This window comes from Castor canadensis, chromosome 5 (genome assembly GCF_047511655.1).
Source record: "Castor canadensis chromosome 5, mCasCan1.hap1v2, whole genome shotgun sequence".
Classification (NCBI taxonomy): domain Eukaryota; kingdom Metazoa; phylum Chordata; class Mammalia; order Rodentia; family Castoridae; genus Castor; species Castor canadensis.
In genome coordinates this window covers 161,593,947-161,616,050 of record NC_133390.1, presented here as the reverse complement: position 1 = coordinate 161,616,050, position 22,104 = coordinate 161,593,947, and the positions used below count along the sequence as shown (strand labels likewise).

At 48.9% G+C, this 22,104-nt stretch overlaps 1 protein-coding gene across 2 annotated transcripts; it reads right to left on the bottom strand.

The window, feature by feature from the left end:
• Nucleotides 1-650: 650 nt before the first annotated feature.
• On the bottom strand, nucleotides 651-22,085 carry Lbp (lipopolysaccharide binding protein). Of its 2 annotated transcripts, XM_020172498.2 has the most exons (15): nucleotides 21,897-22,082; nucleotides 19,789-19,903; nucleotides 18,666-18,794; nucleotides 16,307-16,462; nucleotides 15,227-15,290; nucleotides 12,933-12,996; nucleotides 12,037-12,128; nucleotides 11,411-11,587; nucleotides 10,085-10,144; nucleotides 7,743-7,910; nucleotides 6,457-6,524; nucleotides 5,945-5,987; nucleotides 3,837-3,900; nucleotides 2,790-2,866; nucleotides 651-993 (listed from the first exon to the last, which is right to left on the bottom strand). In XM_020172498.2, exons 1-15 carry the CDS (start codon nucleotides 22,018-22,020, stop codon nucleotides 949-951), a joined length of 1,446 nt encoding a protein of 481 aa, XP_020028087.2. In that variant the 5' UTR covers nucleotides 22,021-22,082; the 3' UTR covers nucleotides 651-948. The 2 variants fall into 2 exon arrangements, with proteins under 2 accessions (XP_020028087.2, XP_073930842.1); XM_074074741.1 differs by lacking the exons at nucleotides 651-993; nucleotides 2,790-2,866; nucleotides 3,837-3,900; ... (1 more) ...; nucleotides 6,457-6,524; nucleotides 7,743-7,910 and adding an exon at nucleotides 7,918-8,238 and having other exon boundaries at nucleotides 21,897-22,085.
• Nucleotides 22,086-22,104: the final 19 nt, after the last annotated feature.

The following is a 22,104-nucleotide window of genomic DNA, read 5'->3' as shown; positions in this document are numbered from 1 at the left end:
CGCGGTTCCCATCTTGGACCCCATCTCTGTTTCACACATGGTAAGTGGGTCTGTTCCCTATGAACTCTCTGTTAGCTATCAACTCCATCCATCTGCTCGTTAGGGCAATAAAAAACAATCAAATGAGCCTTCTGACTTCCAGCACTGGGGCCTAACCACATAACTTGGAAATGACTCTTAATTATTAAGTCTGATCAAAGACTTGTTGTTCAGTAATTAGAAATCATGGCCTCCCCCTCCAGGCTTGGAGCTCATAAACAACAGTTGGATGTGCTTTTTATTTGGGTCAGATCAGACCCTGGTTGGATCCATTCCCCCTCACTACGCCAGCCTCACTGGGGAGGCAGCAGGAGGCTGAAGTTCTGCTATTCGCTCCTGGGCCTGCAGCCAGCAAGGAGCAAGAGATGGCAGATGTGGAACTGACCCTTAATGGAGACAGATGAAGGCCTTAGTGACAGACGTCAGCACCAAGGCACAGCACTCAGGCCCTGGCTCTCTCTTTGAGGCCTCTCTAGCAGAGGACAGTGAGAAGGGAAGTGTCATCAGGGTCTTACCTTGGAGGTCACAGTTGGGGACAACCAGCCAGAGACTCTTGAGTCCAGAAGGGAGTGAACAGTTCACAGCTAGAACCCAGTGATTCCACCATCAAGTCATTCCATAAATATTTATTGATGACCTACTAAGTGCCAGACCTGGGTATCAGATGGTGAATAAAAACTACAGTGCCTGATCTTAAAAGACATCACAGGTCAGTGGGGAAATGGTCCATCTTGGAGGGAAAATGAACTCCAGGGTCAGGTGTGGAAGGGCGTGGATGCGCCTGGCAGATCCCTTGGAGCTGAGAACAGAAATGTCCTTATCCTCTGAGACTCTCCAGAGATGTACCACATCCCAGTGATGCACGTGGGAGATTCACCATGGCCTCCAAGACCCATTGTTCTCTGGTTCTCAGACTCTCATGTACTGGACATTGGCACCCAAGAACAGGAAGTCCTAGGAAAAGCAAGACAGGATGAAATGATAAGGAACAAGAGGGGCTTGGTGATACCTGCCTTTAATCCCAGCATTTGGGAGGCCAAGGTCAGCCTGGGAAGGAAGGAAGGAAGGGAAAGAAAGAAAAAGAAAAGAAAAAAGAGCATCTTCTACTCCAAAAAGATGCCTTTGCCAAGTGAAGGCAGGCCCTGTCTTGGGAAACACAAGGTCTGCCAGAATCTAGGTCAGTGTATAAATTGCAAGTGTGCCTGTCCCCAAGGTCGCTATGAAGCACAGCTTTCACCAGCTACCTTCTCCCAGGCAGCCATCTATCTGTCATTTCCCAAGCTACAGCTTCCTGGCAGACCTCATAAATGTCCTTTGTGTCACCTAAATTTTCTCTTCTTGGCAAAGAAGGTGAAATTGTGAGCTGCTGGGGTTTGCGCTCCTGTTCTTAAATTTCCGTTACCAGAAGGGTGGGCACTTGGACTCAAGGCAAAGTCTAATTCTTTCCACAGCGATTCATCCCTGGCCTGTGATGGTCAGACGAGTGAACAGCGTTGACCTCAAAATTCTGACGAACACGATGATGTAATAAGCCTTCTAATCACTTCCCAGGTGCCAGACATGGAGCTTGCATAGCTGGCCCCGAGAGGTTTGGGCTACACCCCACTTTACAGAGAAGAGAACTGAGGCTGGTGGTGTGAACTCTCACTCCATCTTTGCTCTACACAAGGCTTGGTCTGGCTCTGCCTGTGAGCACTCAGCAGCAGTTGAGTGATAAGTATCTTAAGATCCCAAAGGACTTTGGACATTTTTTCCCAAATATAACAGCTGGTCAGTGTTTCCACGTTCCCAGCCACTTCCCTGCCCTTCATTCCCCTCCACTGCTATCATCTCCTGGATGTTGATCATGGACCAGGCACAGCACAGCATCTCCCGTGATGCTCTCGTGTCTGCCAGCCTGGTCGTCTCATCCTAGAGATGCTGTTCTAGAAAGGGAACCTGAAACTTGGGGCCTGGAAGGATCCCCAAAGGGCTTGGTTAGAATAGTAGTTATGACAAGCAAAACTCAGGCTCATTTCTTGGTATTAAACTAGTTAAGTCAATTACAGTCCGTCTGTGGGCTGGGACCATGCCCAGCTATTTATTGCTGGGAGGTAGAGACTAGGTTACAACCAGGGATCAAACCTAAGTGGTACCACTAAGTTTAAAAAAAAAAAAAGGAAAGAAAGAAAGAAAACAGATATGAGCATCAGCAATGCAAATGCCTAAAGCTAACACAAATTTGAAGACCAGCTTGGTGGGAGGGGGAGGACTGGAAAGAAGCACACCAAAATCCAAACCGTGCTGGTAAGGGAGCAAGGAGCTTATGCAATATGCAAGGATGCATACAGGGAACAGGACTCTTGAAAACGTGGAAGCACACCAAATGTAGATTTACAATACAGCTCCTCTGCTTAAGAATTAAGAAGGAATTATTAAAGTTACCAGCGGTTTTCAGAATCTGACCTGTGGTCAAATGTGGGGCTTCCACTATTTTCAAAATGAGCTGTTTTTGAGGTTCCCTCAGGTTCCCTGTGTGAGGTCTAGGGCTGCATCAAATACCTTCTGCTCCGATAGGGATGGTACTTACAGAGGACATGTGGATGGCTTCACAGCACATTGCAATTCCCCCCAACCCCCCACCATTCTGCTCTGCCCAGCTTTCCCAGCTGCAGGGCCAGGCTAGGCCCCACTCACTGAGTTATGGCCTCCAAGCCTGGCAGGCTGATCCCTTCCCCTCAAGTCCCTAGAGCCCCCATGACCTCAGTTACCTTGTGGATCTGTAGAACAAGGTCATAGAGCTGAATATGCTTTAGCAGAGGGAGGGGGAATCCTTTGGCCAACTTATCTGCAAGTTGATGACACCATTGAGAGCTGTGTTAATGACTTTTACAGACAAGATTTTCCCAAAGAGTCTTGTTTTCTACAAACTCTATACAAGCATATCCCCATTTAGTGATCACCAAAGTCTAGGAGGTAGATATGATTATCACTGCCAATTTACAGATAAGGAAATTGAGGCAAAAAGTGGCTAGAAAGTGGAGGAACTGAGATTTGAACTTAGGAAGGCCATCAGTATGGGGGCAGATGGAGTACGGTAGCCTGTGTTGTGATGAGGAGCTGGGCGCCTACTCGCTGTCCTCCCCCACCTGTTTTAGGTTACAGCCAAATGAAGCAAGGCTCAGAAAAATAGCATTTTTCCTCCGTCCCTTCTTCCCTCTCTTCCTTCCTTTCTTTCCAGACTGGGTCTCACTGTGTAGCCCAGGCTGCCCTTGAGCTCTCCATCCTTCCGCCTGTGCCTCTTGAGTGCTGCAATTGCAGACACACACATGGCCCTGGGCTAAGGAGCTGGGCAGTGAACTGGGAAGCATGAATTCAAGGTGGTTGCCTTGTGCCCTCTATTTTAACTTGGTCCTCCGTCTTTCACCCGTCACTTCAGGATGTGGACACTTGCTCGAGTCTCGCCTATTTGCAAGGAGGTTTACTGTGCACCAAAGAGCTCCCCAGCCCCTAAGTCCCACTAGAGCCCTGGAGGGACCTGAGGCTAACCTCAGCATCCCATCTCACACATAAGCCACTGAAGCTCCCAGAAGTGACTTGCCCAGGGTCACTCAGCCCTCAGGAAAGCCCTGGTTCCCAGCTCCAAATTCAACTCTCTTTGCTCTGAAGAGCAGTGTCACTCCTAACTTGACTTGAATCGCCTTTTTTTTTTTTGCAGTACTGGGACTTGATCTCAGGGCCTGGCGCTTGCTAGACAGCCGCTCTACCACTTGAGCCACTCCACCAGCGTCATGGGAAAAGGCCATAGAGATTCTTACCGTTGACCTCAGGGTAGAGCGTGTTGACAATGTAGTAGTTGAGGAGCGCCTCCAACAGCTCCACCTGGTGGAGAACAGGAGAGGTGCACCATGACCGTGCGGCTACCTTATCCCTCAACAGTCACACAGCCACGGGGGAACACGTTTGAAGCTGCTGATTCCTACATCATGCTGCTATTTTATCAGTTAAAACCATTTGAGATGCACATTTGCACGTATGCAAACAAGTAGAAACATTTTGAAAGGCCACACACCCAACGGTACTTACGCTAGGAAGAACAGCAAGATTTGACTCATCCCTCAGTCGGCATTCAACTTGGGGTTTTCTTTAACCTGTACTGGGGTTTGAACTCAGAGCCTCACACTTGCTAAGCAGGTGCTCTACCACTGGAGCCACATCCCCAGTCCAAGTATCTAATTGTTTTTAACAGTGAAAATGTCTTCTTGAATTACTTGTGTAATTTTTTTTTAATTAGGTAAACACAAAACGGGCAGCCCTACAAAAATTATGAAGCCCAGCTGTGAACACCTGCTCTATGCCAGGCACAGGGCTCAGAGCTTTACGTGACTCAGGCTTCACAACAGTCCTATGAAGTGTGTGCCAATGTCCCCATTTCACAGAGAAGGACACTGATGCCCATAGCATGAAACTGGGCAGCGGGGTCAGGATTTGAATCTGAGTTTATCTGAGTCAACAGCTAGTGCTTTTTTTTTTTAATCACTTCTCAGCCTTTCGGCTGAGATCAGGTGTAGCAACAGTTGTTGGTTTTTACATTTTATGCAAATGCTTCACTTCATAGGACCTTTTTCCATGCCAGCAGGAATACAGTTTTGGGCTATCACCATCCATCTCACTCTTTGTTCTCTTGGGGCCCTGTGAGCAGCATCCCTCCCTCCATTTGCTCCTTTCTGCTTCATGAGTACTCAGAGAGGTCTAGGAAGGAGGCAGGTGGATGTGGTCAGAGGAAGCAGCTTTGTGGGATGGTGCACGGGAGACAGCTACAGCAAGTCTCCTATGAGTGGCAGTTCCACCCACCTTCCTCTTTCCAGAAAGCTCCTTAGCACTTCAGTCCACATGGACTTCTTCCCATTTTTTCTCCTCCTTTCATATGGGGCCATTTTCTCCTTGTGGAAATCACTTCATCACACCATAGTTTGCTTCTCTAGTATTAACTGTTGTTTAAGTGGCACTGGGGTTTGAACTCACAGCCTCACGCTTGCTAGGCAAGCACTTTAGTCACTTGAGCCACTCCAACAGCCCTTTTTGGTGAAGGGTTTTTCAAGATAGGGTCTCTCAAACTATTTGATGGGCTGGCTTTGAACTTTGGTCCTCCTGATCTCTGCCTCCTGAGTAGCTAGGATTGTAGGTGTGAGCCATGGGCAACAGGCCATTTTCTCCTGTTTTGATAACAGAATAGCCCCAGCCCCCCAGGAGCCTTCCTTAGTCCAGGTGGTCTGGGTGGAGTTCATTGTAAACCCGGGTTCCTGGAGTGTAGATGACATTCACATTTGGCTTATTGGTCTTGTCCTAAATTTTGCCCACAATTTGTGGCTCAAGAATGGGCACTTAACTAACATTAGTTTAACGAGAGCTAACTAGCTCAGAGATTGTTTTCATTTTGTAGATTGTTTTTCAAAGAATGAAACTAGAGGAACATCCGGGGTTTGCTACCAATGGAAAGAGCCTGCCTGAGAATGAAGCCAACACAGATGAAATTAGAACTGAGAGAGATTCTTGATGCATTAACCTGAGCATCTGGATCCAGCTATGTCTGAATCTTCCAGCCTTAATTTTGTTGTTGTTGCCTTTTGTTGCTTTTTTAGGACATGACTCTATGGATTCCTCCTCTTTACGTAAAATGATTTGAGTTGCCTTTCTTTTCCTTGCAGTTAAAAGACTTCTGTCCAATAGATAACTTAACTATAAATCATCTTATATGGGATATACCTATCCCTTGGTCCTGTCTTGTGTTCTTGAGAGGTTCTCCATGGCCCTAGGGCAGAGATCTTCTCCTTTTTGTTTCTAAAGGTGCCATGGCAATTCTTAGGACACATCCTCAGTTAACGGGCAAATGGTCATGTCATAAATAAAAACAATGGTAACTTACATTGAATTGTCCCACTTTGGATTCTTTCAGCTCCACTTGTACCCTACAATGAATCAGAGATTTGCAGAGGTGGACATCATACCTGTGTGAAGTCTAAGTGATCTGGGGTCCCTAGAAAGGAGGACGCAGTGGCATGACAAGGGTGGGGTAAGAGTGGGAGGTGAAAACGATGATTGAGTAAGGTGAAACAGCAACATTGGGATGACTCAGGGGGAGGTGTGTTGTGTAAAAGAGCTCCATCTTTATCATCTCAGGACCTGAACACAGCTGGTGTATCAAATTCATAGATTAAGGAAACTATTAGTAAAATAATATTGAAAAATAATTCACAAATTATTTAGAATTTGGAAATTTGTGGGACAGGACCAGTGGGGCAAAAGAAATGGACCAATTGGGATGACATTTGCTTCCTTCCCAAATGGTGGGACAGGAGGATTGCATCATATCCCCACCCCAGTCACGATCCAGATGGAGCCCAGCTGAGCGCCCATGCATACAGGAGGCTGACTTACTTTCTTGGATTCAGGAACCCAGTGATCTTGCTGGTGTTGAAGGTCAAGGTGATGGATACATTAGTGCTCTGGAAAAGCCAGTAGGAAGAAACAAGTTTAAATGTTGGTGGTGTCATGACAGGGAAGACGATGAGAGCCAGCTGTCTGCTGTCAACCAACAGCTCGGTGAGTTAGTGCAGGAAACTTTCCTGCTGGCCTGCAGACTCACAGGGTGCTCCTTGTAGGTGCTGAATAAGTGTTTGAACTTGGACTTGAACGTTTATACTTGAAATTGCTATGACAGCAGTTAAAGTTTGAACAGACCATCAAGAGAAGGCACAGCGCATTCATCCCTGGAGAGTTCTAAAAAAGGATCTCTGCTAAATAAATTATGTTTTATTTTAAAATATATGAACAATAAGAATAGTGTTTTTATCAACATTGTCCCTCCAGAGATTCGACTGTTGAATTTCAAGCCTGAACTAACACAGCAAAGTTCTCCATCCAATGAGCAGAAACCCAAAGGACTCAGAAACCCTTCTTTGTTGGACAGGGTTTATCAAGAAAGAAAAAATACTCTCAACATTTAATGCAGAGGGAATTTAACGCAGGGAATTGGTTATACAAGTGATGGACTTGTGAGAAAGAAGAAAAAAAAAACTGGTGAGGCTGCTCAGGGGTTACAGAACCAGGAGGCTGCTTCTACCCCAGGAGCAGAGGAACAGAGAGGAGGTGGGATTATGGCAACCACTGTGGAGGAGACATGCTTCCTGCCAGACCCTCTGCCCAAAGCAGAGAGGAAAAAGTCCATGGGCTTCTTCCTTTCTCCTGACAGTACCTCTCATTGGCTGAAAGCTGGAGGTCAGAGTGCAAAGGAGCCTGGGAAATGTAGTCCTAGGGGTCAGCTATAGACAGAGCAGAACCCACAGGACAAAGACTCAGATATCTTCTTCCCCACTATGGTCCTGACTCTGGGAGCTACAAACATCAAACAAATAAATCTGCAAATATCTACATAAATAACTCAGTAATAGACACTGTGAAGAGAAATCATGGGGTATCACAGAGTCTAGATGGAGCCCAGCTCAGTGCCTATGTGGGCAGTTACTTTCCTGGGTTCAGGGACTCAGTGGTCTTATTTGAAAATCAATAGCAAGAGGTAAGATAGGTTGGGGGTAAGAGAAATCATGAAAGGCCTCTCTAAGGAAGCCATGTTTCAGTTGAGACGTGAGGAATCAGCAAGGTGGTGAGGGGGAGAACAGCATGCAAGAAAAGGGAACAGCATTTGCTAAGGCTCTGAACCTTACCACACCAAGTCGGAAGACAGGCTCTCGGGCAGAGTTGGGCAGCAGCACAAAGCCCTCAGTCTCCATCTGGAGCACCAAGGACAGGTTCCCAGGGCTGAAGTTCAGGAGTGGGGCGGAGACCACAGCTCCCTGGAGCTCCAAGTTCATGTTGGGGTACAACCTGGCTATCTGGGGGCAGGATTAGGAGATAGTGTCAGGAAAAGAAAGTGGGTAAGTCTGCAGATCCAGAGGGACTCAGATACGCAGAACTGAGAATAATTTTTGGTTGTTTTTATTTCCCACAAAATACCCTGTGCCTTTTCTCTCAACAGCATCACAAGACATCTGTCCATGGAGACAGTCGTATCATATACTTCATGGCTGCATTGTATCCCACTGTGCACGAGTGCGGATTCAGCCCTACCAGGCATAAAATCGTCTGTCGAGGTTTTGCTGTAGGATGACCACCCCAGATGGCTACTATTTTCAGAAAAGCACTCCTACTGATAGGTAGCAGCTAGACATAAGGAAAAAAGGAAGAAATCATTGTAACTCAACTAATCTCTATTTAAGATTAAGTAGCCAGAGCCCAGGGGCTGTCACAGAACGCTTTGAAGTTGGTCACAACCCTAAAGCTTAATCCACTCTTCACTCAAGAGTAAGCCATGTCCTAAATATCAACTGTGTCTGGCACAGGGAAGTTTTCATAAGTAAATTTAATGAAACAAAAATCCCAAATCAAAGAGCTAGATAGAACAAAGTTTAGAAATTTCAAACAAATTTTCTATCAATTAGAGCAGGAACTAGTAGATTACTCAATGTCTCTCTTAACAAGACAATGACCCCAATGCAGAAGCCAAAAGGACCCAAAGCTAAGAGTTTCTCAATAAATATTCCAACGTTAACATCTGACCTGTTGTTCTCACTCTAGAGACAACCCGCTTTCATTCTGTTGAAGGGGTATTCCTTTCCTGACACAAGAATGGAGGTCATTTCCAAGGTAACACTAGGAGTGGGTCAAAGGGCAGGGACTTTAGAAGCTGTTGGCAGGTGTTGCCAAACTTCTCCAGACAGTGGCTGGGCAGTTATTTCTCCACGTGCCTGCTCATGCCAGGCGTGTCTGGAAATAGGACCCCACCATCTCAACAGTGCTTGCAATCTTCTGTGAAAGTAAAGGCAGGCGTAGAATTTAACTGGGACAGGACTGTTCCCTGGGGTGGAAGAACGCACTCCCATGAGCCCTTTGGTTATGCAAATGCAAAATCCACCTGCTCTTCCAGACTGAAGAGTTTGGAGTGTAAATTGCTGCACTGAGACTGTGGCGGAGTGGCAGCTTCGCCGGGTGAGCACCGTGCAGGGACAGGGAGGGGAGTTTCTTATCCTTCTGGGGTAAAAGGGATGCTGGAGCCAGGGAGTGGCCAAGGTTCCTCCCAAACTGGCTGGGACAAGGCGCTGTGAGTGGGGCTGTAGTGAGAGAAGGGGCCTGTGGGGCGCCCGGTGGAAGGACGTGACCAGCAGTGCTGGCCTGGACTGTCAATGTCGTCCCACCATCCCAACTCCCCTTGGCCTTCTGGCACGCTAAGCGCTCCCGCCTGCCGGAGCCGTGTCTTGCGGGACTCGGTGGGAAGATCACGAGTGTTTGTGTGTGCGGGCGTGGGCGGGGGGGGGGGTCCCTGCAGGATTAAATGAAGGGATGCATAGAAAGCCTTCAGCCCAGAAATGACAGTCACCGGGCTGTTCACTGAAACACCGACGTCTCAAATGGTTGGAACCAACCTACAACCTACGCGTCCTTCCATGCCCTTGCCATCCAATGGCGGATTGGACCCCAGGAGGAAAGGGTGAGGGCACTCTTTATCTAGCTACTCTCGCCCCTCCAGAAAGGAGGAAAGGGAGAGAAGGGAGCAGAGTAAACATGGGGGAGAGACGCATGACTTTTGCTGCATAGAGTGCGCAGGTAGCAGCACACATGCTCCACCCGGGACAGACTCCACCCGGGACAGACTCTAGATGGGAACTGGGTATTCGGCAGAGAACCCTCTCTGACCTTCTGCATCTTTCAGTGTTGAGCCATGATGATTTATTTCCATTCAGAAACTCATTTGCTAGCACTCTGGAAGCCTCGGGTGTTTTGATTAGGGTACCTTTTATGGAATATGGCAGAATTTCTTGAGATTTTTAGGTAGCACCCAAAACAGACTGGACAGTCTGTGGGGCCCCATGAGAGGTGGGGCACAGACCTCTGCTGCTAGGGCCTAGAAGGGTGCCTGGACTCCCCTGGGGTCTCCCTGCCACCTTTTTCATTCCCTGACTCTGGTCAGGCGGGCTCAGTGTGCACCCATGGAGGGAGAAGGAGCCCTTACCCGGGGTGCGAAGGCTCGGAAAGACTTGGTAGTCAGTCGGATGTTGGAGTCTGCTGGAACCTACAGCAAAGAGACACAAAGATGTTTTAGGGGGCTCCCACTGGAGGTCTGAAGAGCGCTGGGGAGATGGGGTGACCAAGACCACAGCTTCTCCTTGCACGCGTTTACCTCAGCAGTGAGACACCTGTCCGTATTCACCCTGAGTGGAGCACATCAGTCCCCAGGAAACGGGCTGTGGTCCTTAGGGTGTAGGTGACACATAGGTCCCACTCAGACCTAGCTGAGGCTCCTGGCCACGTCACTCTGTGACTTCAGTCAGTCATTTCATCTCCCGAGCCTCAGCTTTCTCTTCTGCAAAATGGGGTTGTAACAGTACCCACCCTAGGCTGCTGTGCTCCAGGAAACAGGTGGGGGGTGGGGAATCAAACACGCTAACAGAGTCCCAAGGCCTGTGGGGGAGGGGGAATCACCTTCAGGACAAGGTCACCCCTTCTACTAACCAGATGGTCCCTAATTATACCAGGGTAAAGTGGACCACCCAAGTTGGATTTGCACTGTGTCCCACACCATCCTGACATTGTTTATGGGACCTCACCTTTAAAGATGTGCTGTAAGAAACAACCTTTCAAACCCCAGAAATAGTAAAGAAATTGGGGACATAGGACAGATCTGACCACCGTAAAATTCAGCGTCCCTTATACAAAGCCTCACTGGAGATGGGTGATTAGAGGTAAGTGTTAGCAAGAAGACTTTGTCTCTTCTTTTTACTATGAATCACTAAATCATGTACCCTTTTCACTTTGGCTACTGGGAAGCCCCCAGACAGATTTGTGATCTTAAAAAAAGTTGATTTATAGGACTAGTGTTGTCTTTGCACTTTACTTTTTCCTTGGTCTTTATCTCCCTTTCTATGTAACTTTATGCATTTATCAAGGTATCTATTATCTTGCCTTGTTCACTAAAAAATGGTTTTGTTTTGGCAGTACTGGGGCTTGAACTCAGGGCTTGCTAGGCAGGCACTCTACCACTTGAGCCATTGTGTTAGCCCTTAAAATTGTTTTAATAAACCTCCAAGACAAGAGAAATATGCATCAGAACATTAGATCTAGGACAAGTGAAAAGTGAACCGCAGATATGTAAACTGCAAAGTCTTTGATAGTTGTCATAAGGGAGAGGGAACTTTGGCTTGGAGCTCCTGGCAGCCAAAGTAATAAAGGAAAATTGTGCTGACTTACATTTTTCCTGTCTTAGACATAACTTACTATTTCAATGACGTGAAGAGGTGGAAAGGAAAGGAGCAAGAGCTCTCTCTGCGCTCATCCTCACCATGTCGTCTGTGATGGAGAAGTTCAGTTGCCCTTCCTGGTGGTAAACCAAGCTGGCCATGTTGAAGACGTAGCCCGAGATGGCAAAGTAGACCATTTGCTCATGGTCCTCAGGGAGGCTCATGGCGGGAGCAAGAAAGTCCTCCGGGGAGCGGTGATTAGGATTGAAAATTTCACCCTGGAGAGAGAGAGATGGGGTCAGGCTGGACATTGAACTCGGAGTCACCTGAGCCACCTGTGAAAGGCACTGGCTGGAGACGTCCCCTAAGACCCACTGCTAAGAACATTTTCCTTTGAGCCCCCAAGAAGCTGTGGTAGGAGTGTTCAGGACGCTGACCAGCCCTTCTGTCCCACCTGGCCCAGTGGACGGGGCTCCCCTGCAGGGTGGGCAAGGGTGCGGGAGAGGAAGAAGGAGGAGGGCAGGTGTTAAGTCCTCATGACAGTGAGACATGGCTCTCGGGCTCTGGGAACACTCCCCACCACTCCATATCGCCCTGTCTCTGACATGGGGAGAATGGCACGGAGATGAGGACAGTTATGAAGCTGGGGGACAGGGGACCCTGGGATGGGCTGACCTTGACGGAACACTGCCCCGCAGCCGCCTCACCCCTGCTCCAGGGCTCTCACCTTAAACATCACCTCCAGCATCTGGGCTGTGACCCGAGGGGCCTCCACTAGGCTGTAATCGATGTCCAAGACATTGTCTATCTTGGCTGTGACTGCGAAGCAACAAGGGGAAGAGTTAGGGATGAGCGCAGTCTTCCGCAGATGGGCAGGGATGGCTCTGCTGGCTCACACTCCCTGGGGCCCACCTTCTGCCCAGCTCAGCCCCTAGGCAGAAGGAGAGACGGGGTCCCCTGTCCCACTGGCTGATAACCAACGGTGGGGGTGTGGGCTCAGCAAAGGACTGATGTGACTCCTGGGGACAGACACAGACACAAAAAAAAGGAGGACCTCACACCTTCAGGCCCACCTGGAGCTTCACCCAGAGCCAAAAAACCAGGAAGGTCGGCCATCCCAGACCCTGCCCCCACGCCCTGGGGAAGTGAATGTCCTGGGTGTGGTGCACTGGCCTGCACCAGCCCGGGCCTCAGGCCAACAGCATCTGTCCCACATTGGAAAATCTCTCAGACAGTTGTCAGGCACTGTCCTTCCCCAGGTCACATGGGCGCCTTGGGGACCCCACTTTTAGCTGTTATCCTGCAGATACTCACAAGGCAAGTACAGCGAAGGAGGGTAAACCCTAAATGTTCATTAGCTGGGACTGTCAAATGATTGAAAACACAGCCCCAGAATGGAAAACTATACAGCTGTTAAAACGCCCAGGTCTGTCTGCCTCAGTGCTCCGGGAAACTCTGTGACAGGATCTCCTAACGCTGAACACCACGTGAGCCTGGCACTTCACGCCCAGGTGAAATGACAGGTGAAAGACATTTGGCCCTGTGTACTCTATATTGCTGTCCATTTATGCTTTGTTGGGTGCACATGCTCTTGTAAAAATTAACAGTGATACAGAACCCTACCTGGCAGGGTCTGGAGGTAAGGCTGGAGGTCAGAGGTCACTGAGTCTTGGATCATTTCACAGGTCTGGGAAAAACAGGAGAGACGAGGGTGATGAGCTTCCCAGGTCTGCACACCTGTGCTTGTCACTTGTCACTTCACTGCCTGGTGACCGCTCATCTCCAGATTGTCACAAGTGTGTGTCAGGTGCCAGAGACCAAGGGAACAGAAATGCTTAAAACCACATGGGGCCCCTCGGAGACACCAAGAGAGGCCAACTGGACCAGTCAATGTCCCTCCCAAAGCTGGACATCTGAATGAATTGAAGGGCACTGACCAGACCCTGCCAGCAACTCCACCATTAAAGCCCTGACCGCAGAACTGGATGTGGCTGCATGAAGTCACCCACAGATGCAGAGGGAATGGGGCTCCTTTCTGCTGGGCTGCCTGAGCCCATGGCTGGACTGCAGCACTCCTGCTCCCGCCTTCTGGTGCCCATGGAGTGGTTTCGTCTGTGTGCCTCTGACCTCAATTTATTGTCACCAGTGGATCTGCACCTTCTCAGGAGAAGGGGTTACCTGTTGCCACACCTGTCTGTTCTTGCAGTCAAATTATGTATTATGTACCCAAAGAAGCATGGCTGAGAAAAGAGTTTCTTGTAAGAAAATCTAAGATAAATACTCTGGAAAGACAAGTTACTAAAAGGAAATGTGTTTATACTGGGACCAGACACAGAAGAGCTTAGAAGAAAAAAACTTAAAGACCTGCAAGGTGCTGCATTGGGGTGGCTTTGCCTGTGTCTTCAGATGCTCATTGTAGTTAAGGAGACAGAGTTTGTGACAGGTCAATGTTACATGCGAGAAAGACCAAATCCAAGATCAACGAAAGGCCATTTTCAAAGAATGGCCCTGCATCCTATTGTCAAAGACAACAAATGAGGGCCAGGCATGATTGCTCACTCCTGTAATCTCAGCTACTCAGGAGGTGGAGATTGGGAGGGTCATGGTTAGAGGTCAGCCGGGGCAAAAAGGTCACTGAGACTGCTGAGTGTGGTGGTACATATGTGTAATCCCGGCTGTACTGGAGACATAGGTAAGAGGATTGGGATCCGAGGCTCACCCTGGGCAAAAATGTGAGACTCCATTGCAAAATAACTAAAGTAATGAAAAAATAAAAAAACAAACAAACAAACAAAAATAACTAAAGCACAAAAGGGCTGCAGGATGTGGTTCAAGTGGTAGAGAGCCTGCTTGGCAAGCATAAGCTCAAACCCTAGTATCACTGCAAAAAAGAAACAAAAAAAGACAAATGAATTTTTATTTACTTCATCTGAAAACATTTGGGATCAGAGATTTTTTCTCAGTACTCCCTATGTAGCACAGGTGAGTGCTACCTATAGGTGAGTACCTCTGCCTCCCAGTGCTGGGATTACAGAGGTGCCCTACCATACCTAGTTTAAAGAGCTTTTTTTGATGAATCAGTTACCACCAGTTGCAACAGACCCATATGTACAAGGGAGAAGAAGGACAGGGTTTTAGCCCAGTGTAGGGTCACAGATGGCTCCTTGGAAGAGGCAACTTTTAACAGCAAGCTAACAGGTGAGTGGACACCAGCTAGGCAGAGGTGGTGGGGAGGGACATACCAGGCCCAGTTTATAGGAGAGGAGGTCAGTGGTGAGAAACTGTGGAAGCAAAGAAAGGGGTGGCGAGGAGCAGGGCTGGGGGCAGGAAGAGCCTGTGGATTGGCGCCCTCCCCGATCCTAGGGCTTGAACCTGGAGCCTCACAGTCGCTGGTGTAGACATGGTTCCCTATGTGCAGAACATCATACATGGGTCTCTGGGGTGAAAGTGTCTGGAGGAGCTGAAAGCTAACATGATTGTGTATTTTTGTATTTTAACACACAAAATCTGACACAGTGTCACTGCCTCCACATGGGGCAGGTACTCCTGTCCCCACCTGGCTCCTGCACCTTCCTGGTCTCCACTGGCCTCGGAGTGGTGACTTCCTTTTGGACTTTGGGACACAGGGCAGCGTGGCGACAGGGAGTAAGGCCAGGCGGGGGAGGGTGGATCACTTGTGCCCCCTCTCCCTTTTTACCCTTGGCAAGCAGCTGACCATTCTCTGCCTAACTGGATAGACATGGATCCAGAGGCCAGAGTGCCAACCCCTGCTCTGCCACACATCAGCTCTATGACCTGGGCAAGCGGCTTGCCTTCTCTGCACTGTGGGCCCAACCATGTCCAAAGCAGCCTCCAAAGTCTGCCTAGGGCCAGAGGCCCAGTAGGGTGAGGATGGCTAACACCCTTGACCTGCTTACCTTGCTCTCCAGCTCTCTTCGGAACTTGGACTCGATCTGGTTGTGGAAGAGATTGAGCAGCCACCTGGGCAGGAGCACAGCGCACTGTTGACTGTCACTCGGACACAGGGACAGCAGTGCCCATGCCATCCTGGGCCTTGCTGAGCCTAGAGTCCCAACACAGCACTCTAGTGGGGCTTGCTCCCAGCCCTCTGCCACCGCACACAACATTAAGTTCGGTGGACTTGGGTGAGAGCTCAAGTATCCACAGTTTTTTGGTGGAGGAGGTGCTGGGGTCCAAACTCAGTTCTCAGGCTTGCTAGGCAGGCACTGGCTCACTGGAGCCACAGCCCCACCCCATTTTTACTTTAGTTATTTTTCAAATAGAGTCTGAAGGGCTGCTTTGGGCCATCCTTGGACCACAGTCCTCCTACCGGTGGCCTCCCAGTAGCTGGAATGACAAGTATATGACACCACACCAGGCTTATTTGTTGAGATAGGGTCTTGCTTTAATTTTTTGCTCGGGCTTACATTGAGCTGTGATCCTCCCGATCTCTGCCTCCTGAGTTGCTGGGATTGCAGGTGTAAGCCATCTCACCTAGCTAGAACCATTTTTCCCTTTCTTCCTTCCTGCCTTCCTTTCTTCCTTCTTTCCTTCTTCTCTCCCTTGATCTCTTTTCTTTTTTGTAGTGAAACTTATAGTAAGTTTACTAGGAAAGGATACACTCTCAACAGGCTGAAAGCAGGTCGTGTCTAGAGTGATACTGAGAACGACCTTTGAAACAGAGATTCAAAGAGGCAAAACGACTTGACCACAGATTTGTATATTTTTTACAAACTTTTTCAGTCAGAAGCATTTGTTTTCTTCCAAACAGCTAAATTTCATTAACCTGACAGAGGTCCCCTGAAGTTTATTTTGTAGAGGTGACATATTGACACTCCTATGTTGAATCTGCATCTTTTCATCCCAATAAGTCTCCCCCAAAGGATTCCTCCAAGTGCATGGGATGCCACGGATTCACCTGGATCTATACACTCATCACAGCTGGGCCAAGGGCTGCTCCTGGGGGTCAAGCTAGCGGGGTTCCAGGGATGACTTACCCCACATGTCCAGAAATATCCACCTCTACATCACGAATGTGGCTGCTGCAGCTGGAGGCAGTGGCCGTGGGCCTCCCCGAGGGCTCGTTGCCCAACAGGAGGTCAACAGAAATGGTGATGCCCTTGACACGCAGGTCAAAGGAGCCCTGAAGCTTCCTGGAGGAAGTTAGACAAGCAGTGGTTGATTCCTCACCAGGGTTAGCCACAGTTTGGGAAGAAAATGAAACACTCAATTCTTCCCACAAAATATGTGGAGCATATTTAAATCGAAGATTTAAAAACAAATAAAAGAAGATTTAATAAGAAATAAAGATCTAGGAGAAAGCCTGCAGCCAGTGTTTAGAGTCAGGGATAGGCAGAGCCATTCTGGCAAGATTCATGTCTCATAAGCAGAAAGGAAATGGCCAATGAAGTTGAAAGTATAGAAAATCCAAATGTTAACAAACAAAAGTACAATATGCAAAGTAAAAAGATTACATCATGAGACAGCTAGGCAGCTAATTTCTTTACTTTTGTCTTTTTTGTTTTGGCTGTATTGGGATTTGAACTCAGTGTCTTGTGCTTACAAGGCAAGTGCTCTGCCACTTGAGCCACACCCCTGGCCTAAACCACTAATTTCTTTCATACATGAATGGACAAAAACTTGAGACCCTATCTGAAAAACAACTAAAGCAAAAAAAAAAAAAAGGGAGGGGCCTTTAGTAGTGTGCACAATGCCCTGAGTTCAAACTCCAGTACCTCCAAAGGAAAAAAAACTCAAATAAATAAAATGGTCAGAATTTCATCTCAATAAGAAATATGTTAAAAAGTAAAATAAGAAAGAATGATATTTTCCTTCATATGCTCCTATAAAGAAGTCATTAAGAAAATTTGGTGACAAAAGACAGGACAGGAGTGTGAGCCAATTCTTTTTGTGGCAATGGAACAAGTGTGGGTGACACACATACTAAGCATCCTTCTAAAGCAGCTGGCAGAGCGACAGTCACCCATGCCACTTAAAATTTCCTAGTAGCCACATAAAAGGACAAAAAGAAAGAGGTGAGATTGGTTGTAATAACGCATGGAATTAGTATGAAAATTTTTTATGGTCCTGGGGTTTCAACTCAGGGCTTCGTGCTTACTGGACAGGTGCTCTCAATAGGAAGAGTATTAATGAGGCTTGTGTTCCCTTTGTTTTGTACCAAATCTTTCTTTTTTTCCTTTTTTGGCAATGCTGGGGCTTGAATTCAGGGCTTCATGCTTACTAAGCAGGTGCTCTATGGCTCGAATCACACCCCCAGTCCTTGTACCAAATCCTTAGATGTGACATTTCACAGTTTCAGCAGATCTCAGTTTCTTCCAGGTACTTTTCAAGACCTCATACAGACTCAGGACTAGAGGCGACTAGCAGGGCAGGGCAGGGCAGGTCTAAGGGATAGACATGGCCTGGTCACCCACTGGGATTGGCCAGCCCTTCTGTTAGGGACTGAATTGTGTCCTCCCCAAATTCCTATGTTGAATCCTTGAACTCCAGCTCTAGAATGAGTCTGTGTGTGGAGAAAGGCCCTTTAAAGAGGTGATTCAGTTAAGAGAAGCCATTAGGCTAGGCCCTAACCCAACCTGGCTGGTGTCCTTAGGACCTACGGAGAGACATATGCTTTTAAGAGTGTAGAAGAAAAGCCAGAGGAGGACACAGAAAGTAGACGCCACCTACAAGCCAAGGAGAGAGGTCCCAGGAGAAATCAGTCCTGTCTACGCCTAGACCTTGGACTTGCAGCCTCCAGAACCGTGAGCAAACACATCTGTGAGCTCCCAGTGTGTGTTTGCTGTGGAATCCCAGCGAACTCCTTCCATTCAAGGAACTCAGAGGTCAAAGTGCTGGTTAGTGTCCCAAGGCAGCAAAGGAAGATGGGGAGATGCAACTGAGCTGGGTGATTCAGAGGGGTGCCCCACAGACTCTCCACATTATCTAGTCATGCTGAGCCCCAGCTGTCCCTCCCATGATGACTCCTTCCCTCTGTGCCTCCTTCCTCTCCTGGACGACATGTCCATAGACCACTTCCCACATGAAGCACCTGCACTGGAATTCTTGCCTTGGGGTCTGTGGCTGTCGGAGGCAAATCAGGAAGACAAATACAATCTTATTCAAATACAAGCTCATGGTGGTCCCCAGGTAAGCAGGCCTGTCCCCTTTAGGAGAGGAGCAGGTGAAGAGAGACTCCTTTGAGAGTCAGGACTCGAGCCCTAGGCCACTTCTGGACATGGGTGCCCTCTGTCCATCACGTGGCCTTTCTGATGAGCTAGGAACACTTTGCAGCCAAGAAGGATGGGATCAAGGCCAAGGTCAAGGACCCGAGGGTCTGGAGCAGAGCCAACTTACAGGAAAGATTTGCGCACCTTCCACCTGCCCTGGACCTGGATGAAGGAGTCAGCGATGGTGAAACTCAGGCCCTGGCTGGGGAGGGGCTTCAGAGCCGAGCTGAGCAGCTCACAGCTGTGGATCTCCAAGCTGTAGGGAGAGACGGAGGGAGGCATCAGACCTGGACCAGCACCTGGCCTCACCAGGGACCTCGCTCCCACCTTTGCACCCCCACCTGCCACAAGGGGGACCTGCTTCAGGCAAGCACCTGACTCCCAGGCCTGGATCAGGGGACACTCCTGTGGAGGGGGTATCTCTGCTTTTGTTCCTTTTTACAGAGGGGAACTAGACCCAAGGAAGGAATGTAACTGCTCACAGCACCATGAATCTCAGGGGCCTGGGTGGATCCTGTAGACACTGGGGGAGCATCTCCTCGCCCAACCTTGCCCTACCCCACACCCAGCTAGGGGAATTAGATTCAGGGCAGCCTGAGGCCGCCTCAGAGAAGACACAGCCTGAGGGCTGACAAGACCTGTCTGTGGGGAAGAATGGCCAGATTCCAGTTTCTTTGCCTGGCACATCATAAGTGCTCAATAAATGTTTGCTGACAAACTGAATAATGGAAGAAATAAATGAAGCAGTCAGTGGTAGTGAGCAGGGAGGGGGAGCAGTGTAGGACTGATCGCCCTCCCCCCACTGTCCATCCTTCCAAAAGCACATCATGCCTTTTAAAAAGCCTGAGCTTCTTATGTCTAGTGATCTATCCCTTAAAGGTGGCAAAGTTGTCACCTCCTCTGGGAAGCCTTGCCAGTCTCTCCCATCTACAAAATGCATCAACAATTGGGCGAGTGCGTTTCAGGTTTCAGGTCTATCTTCCCCTCCAGGCTGTGTGTAGTGACCGATTGGACCCTGGAGTATCATTCTGTAGGAGGAAGCACTGTCAATCCTGTTCTACAGATGAGGAAACTGAGGTTCAGATCACACAGCTGGTAGGTCCTTGTTAACATTTGCTGCATGATGAATGCAAGAGCTCAGTTCCCTCCCAGAATTCCCTTCTGAACTCCTGCTCTCTGCCCTAAATAGGTCACTCAGCCCAGTCCCGGGACTCCATCTCCTTCCCTTTCCAGCCCTCCTTCCCAGCCACCTGTTGAAGTCATAGTGTCCTCGGCCGACATGTTTGATCTTGAAGTCCCCGGTTAAGTCCGGTAGTGTGATCTTGTACAGTTCCCTCTGAAGAGCCAGCAGCCCCTCCTTGGCCGCTGTAGACAGGGAGAAAGCCGGGAGTCAGCTTGGTCTGCCTGCTCCCTCCCCTGCTCTAGACTCTTCAATGGCTCCCAACTGCCTGGGGTAATGAGGCCAACTTCCTGATTAGCTTCGATTACAGTAGGTGGCTATGGAGCCCCTGTGCACCAGGCAGCAGGGGAACCTCTCAGGCGCAGTCCTGTGTGACAGTGCTGAGTGGCAATGGTCACGCCCACGTTACAGATGAGGAGACAGACCACCTCTATCAATAACCCCACCACGGATCTGTTCTCCCTGGAACCTGGCTGTGGAGAAGAAACAGGAGGATTTTAGGACTGGAACTCTGGCTGTAGCATCTTTCTAGCTGAGTGACTTTGAACAAGTCCCCAAACTTCACGTTTTCCATCTGTCGAAAACCAGAGATGATACCTTCCTCGCTGGGGCGGTAGGGAGGATGAAGGCAATTACAAAGCCAGGTGGCAGCTCTGAGCATAGCCAGCGCTCATGGTGGGGCCTGGCATGCAGCAGGCGCAGAGTAAATGCTCACCACAGCAAAGCAGGGCTTATATTAACAGAGACATGGGAAAGATGAAGCCAACTAACTTCAGAGTCGCTTCAAGCTTACTTAAACATGGCACGTGCATAGAGGGAAGGAACAGAAGAGGAACGCTCTGATTTTAGGGTTTCCATGCAAACAGCAGTTAGCAAGCCCACTGTTTGTTTGAGACATGAGGGACCCGGGAGTCTGCCCCCAGCAGAGCCTGGATGCACAGCTGACTAGAGGCCTCTCCTTTACCTTTTCAACTTTCCCTCTTCTTTCTAGCAAATGAGTGTGACAGGGTCCCTCTGCCTGGAATGCCAAGGGACCCTTGTCCCTGGCTAATTCCCACTGCCATGTCCTACTGGAAGCCCTCCCTGATTTCCCTCTCATCCCTATCCCATCTGGGATCCTGACAGCCCTACCCGCCTGAGGGACTGTTATCACCTGCATCTGACAGATAAGGCAATTGAAGATCACAAATGGGGCATTTTGGGTGGGTACATGCCCTAGCTCCCTTGCACCTTAGACAGAAAAACTTGCAGCTTTGTGTCAGCAATTTACAAAATGTACTATTACTTTTATCTCCTTCCTGTCCTTTCTTTTGATGGTACTGGGATTTGAACTCAGGGCCTCATACTTGCTAGGCAAATGCACTACCACTTGAGCCACGCCCCCAGCCCTGTTACTTTTAGTTTGTTTTTCTTGTTTTTGCCCGGGGAACCCTTTTACCGGTTCTTTAAAGTTGAGGAATGACATACACAGAGCATCTAATGGGCGCTCACCTTAAAGGTATTGCTAAGTAATTTTAGAATTTTGGTAAGCCCACGTGACCACCCTGATACAGCAGACCGGCCCTGATACAGCAGGTCCCAGCACCTCACAGGCACCCTTTTCTCCTCTGGGGTCTCCACCTTCTTGCAGAGATAACTGCCATTCTGACTTCTGGCTTTAAAGTGTGTTTCCAAATTCCACCAAGGATTTTCTAGCAGGTGTGCCCCAGGCCACTGGGGTGGCACTGGCTTAGTGTCCTCTCCTGGCTGCGTTCTCTCCCCATCTCACCTGCCCCTGCTACTTCCTGGAGTTATCTCACTCTCAACTTTTTTTTTTTTGTACCAGAACTTGAACTCAGGGCCTTCACCTCAAGCCACTCCACCAACTCTTTTTGTGTTAGGTATTTTCAAGATAGTATCTTGCGAACTGTTTGCCCAGGCTGGCTTTGAACCATGATCCTCCTGATCTCTGCCTCCTGAGTAACTAGGATTATAGGCGCCCAGCCTCACAACTTCTTAAGCTCAAATCTTTGTTCCTTTCTGCTAGCGGAGAACTCAGCTAACACAGGGAATGTGTCCAAGTCACACAGCTGGTGGGTGACCAGCCGGAATTTCAGCAGGCCCCCCAAGGGAGGCAGAAGCCTGTCTATGACCCCGCTGTGCCCAGAGCAGTCTGGTGCCACCAGCACGGCTTCTTACCATACTCCAGGCCCTTGTTAGTGATCCTGGCGACCAGGCCGGGGTTGGCACCCAGAGCCCCCAGGGTGGACATGAGCAAAAACCCCAGCAGAATGGGTGGCAGGGTGCTGGTTAAGATTCCCATCCTGGATCCTGAGTGGAGTGGACAGGGATTGTCACACTGTGGCCTGGGCCTGGCTTAAGTAACCAAGACCCAGGATGACTGGGG

Bases quoted from the DNA above. Each gene is read 5' to 3' on its own strand.
- Lbp (XM_020172498.2), bottom strand. From the start codon at position 22,020: ATGGGAATCTTAACCAGCACCCTGCCACCCATTCTGCTGGGGTTTTTG. The intron at 19,904-21,896 runs GTAAGAAGCCGT...CCCTGTCTACAG, and splicing joins TAACAAGGGCCTGGAGTATG to CGGCCAAGGAGGGGCTGCTG. The intron at 5,988-6,456 runs GTAAGTCAGCCT...GATTCATTGTAG, and splicing joins GGGTTCCTGAATCCAAGAAA to GGTACAAGTGGAGCTGAAAG.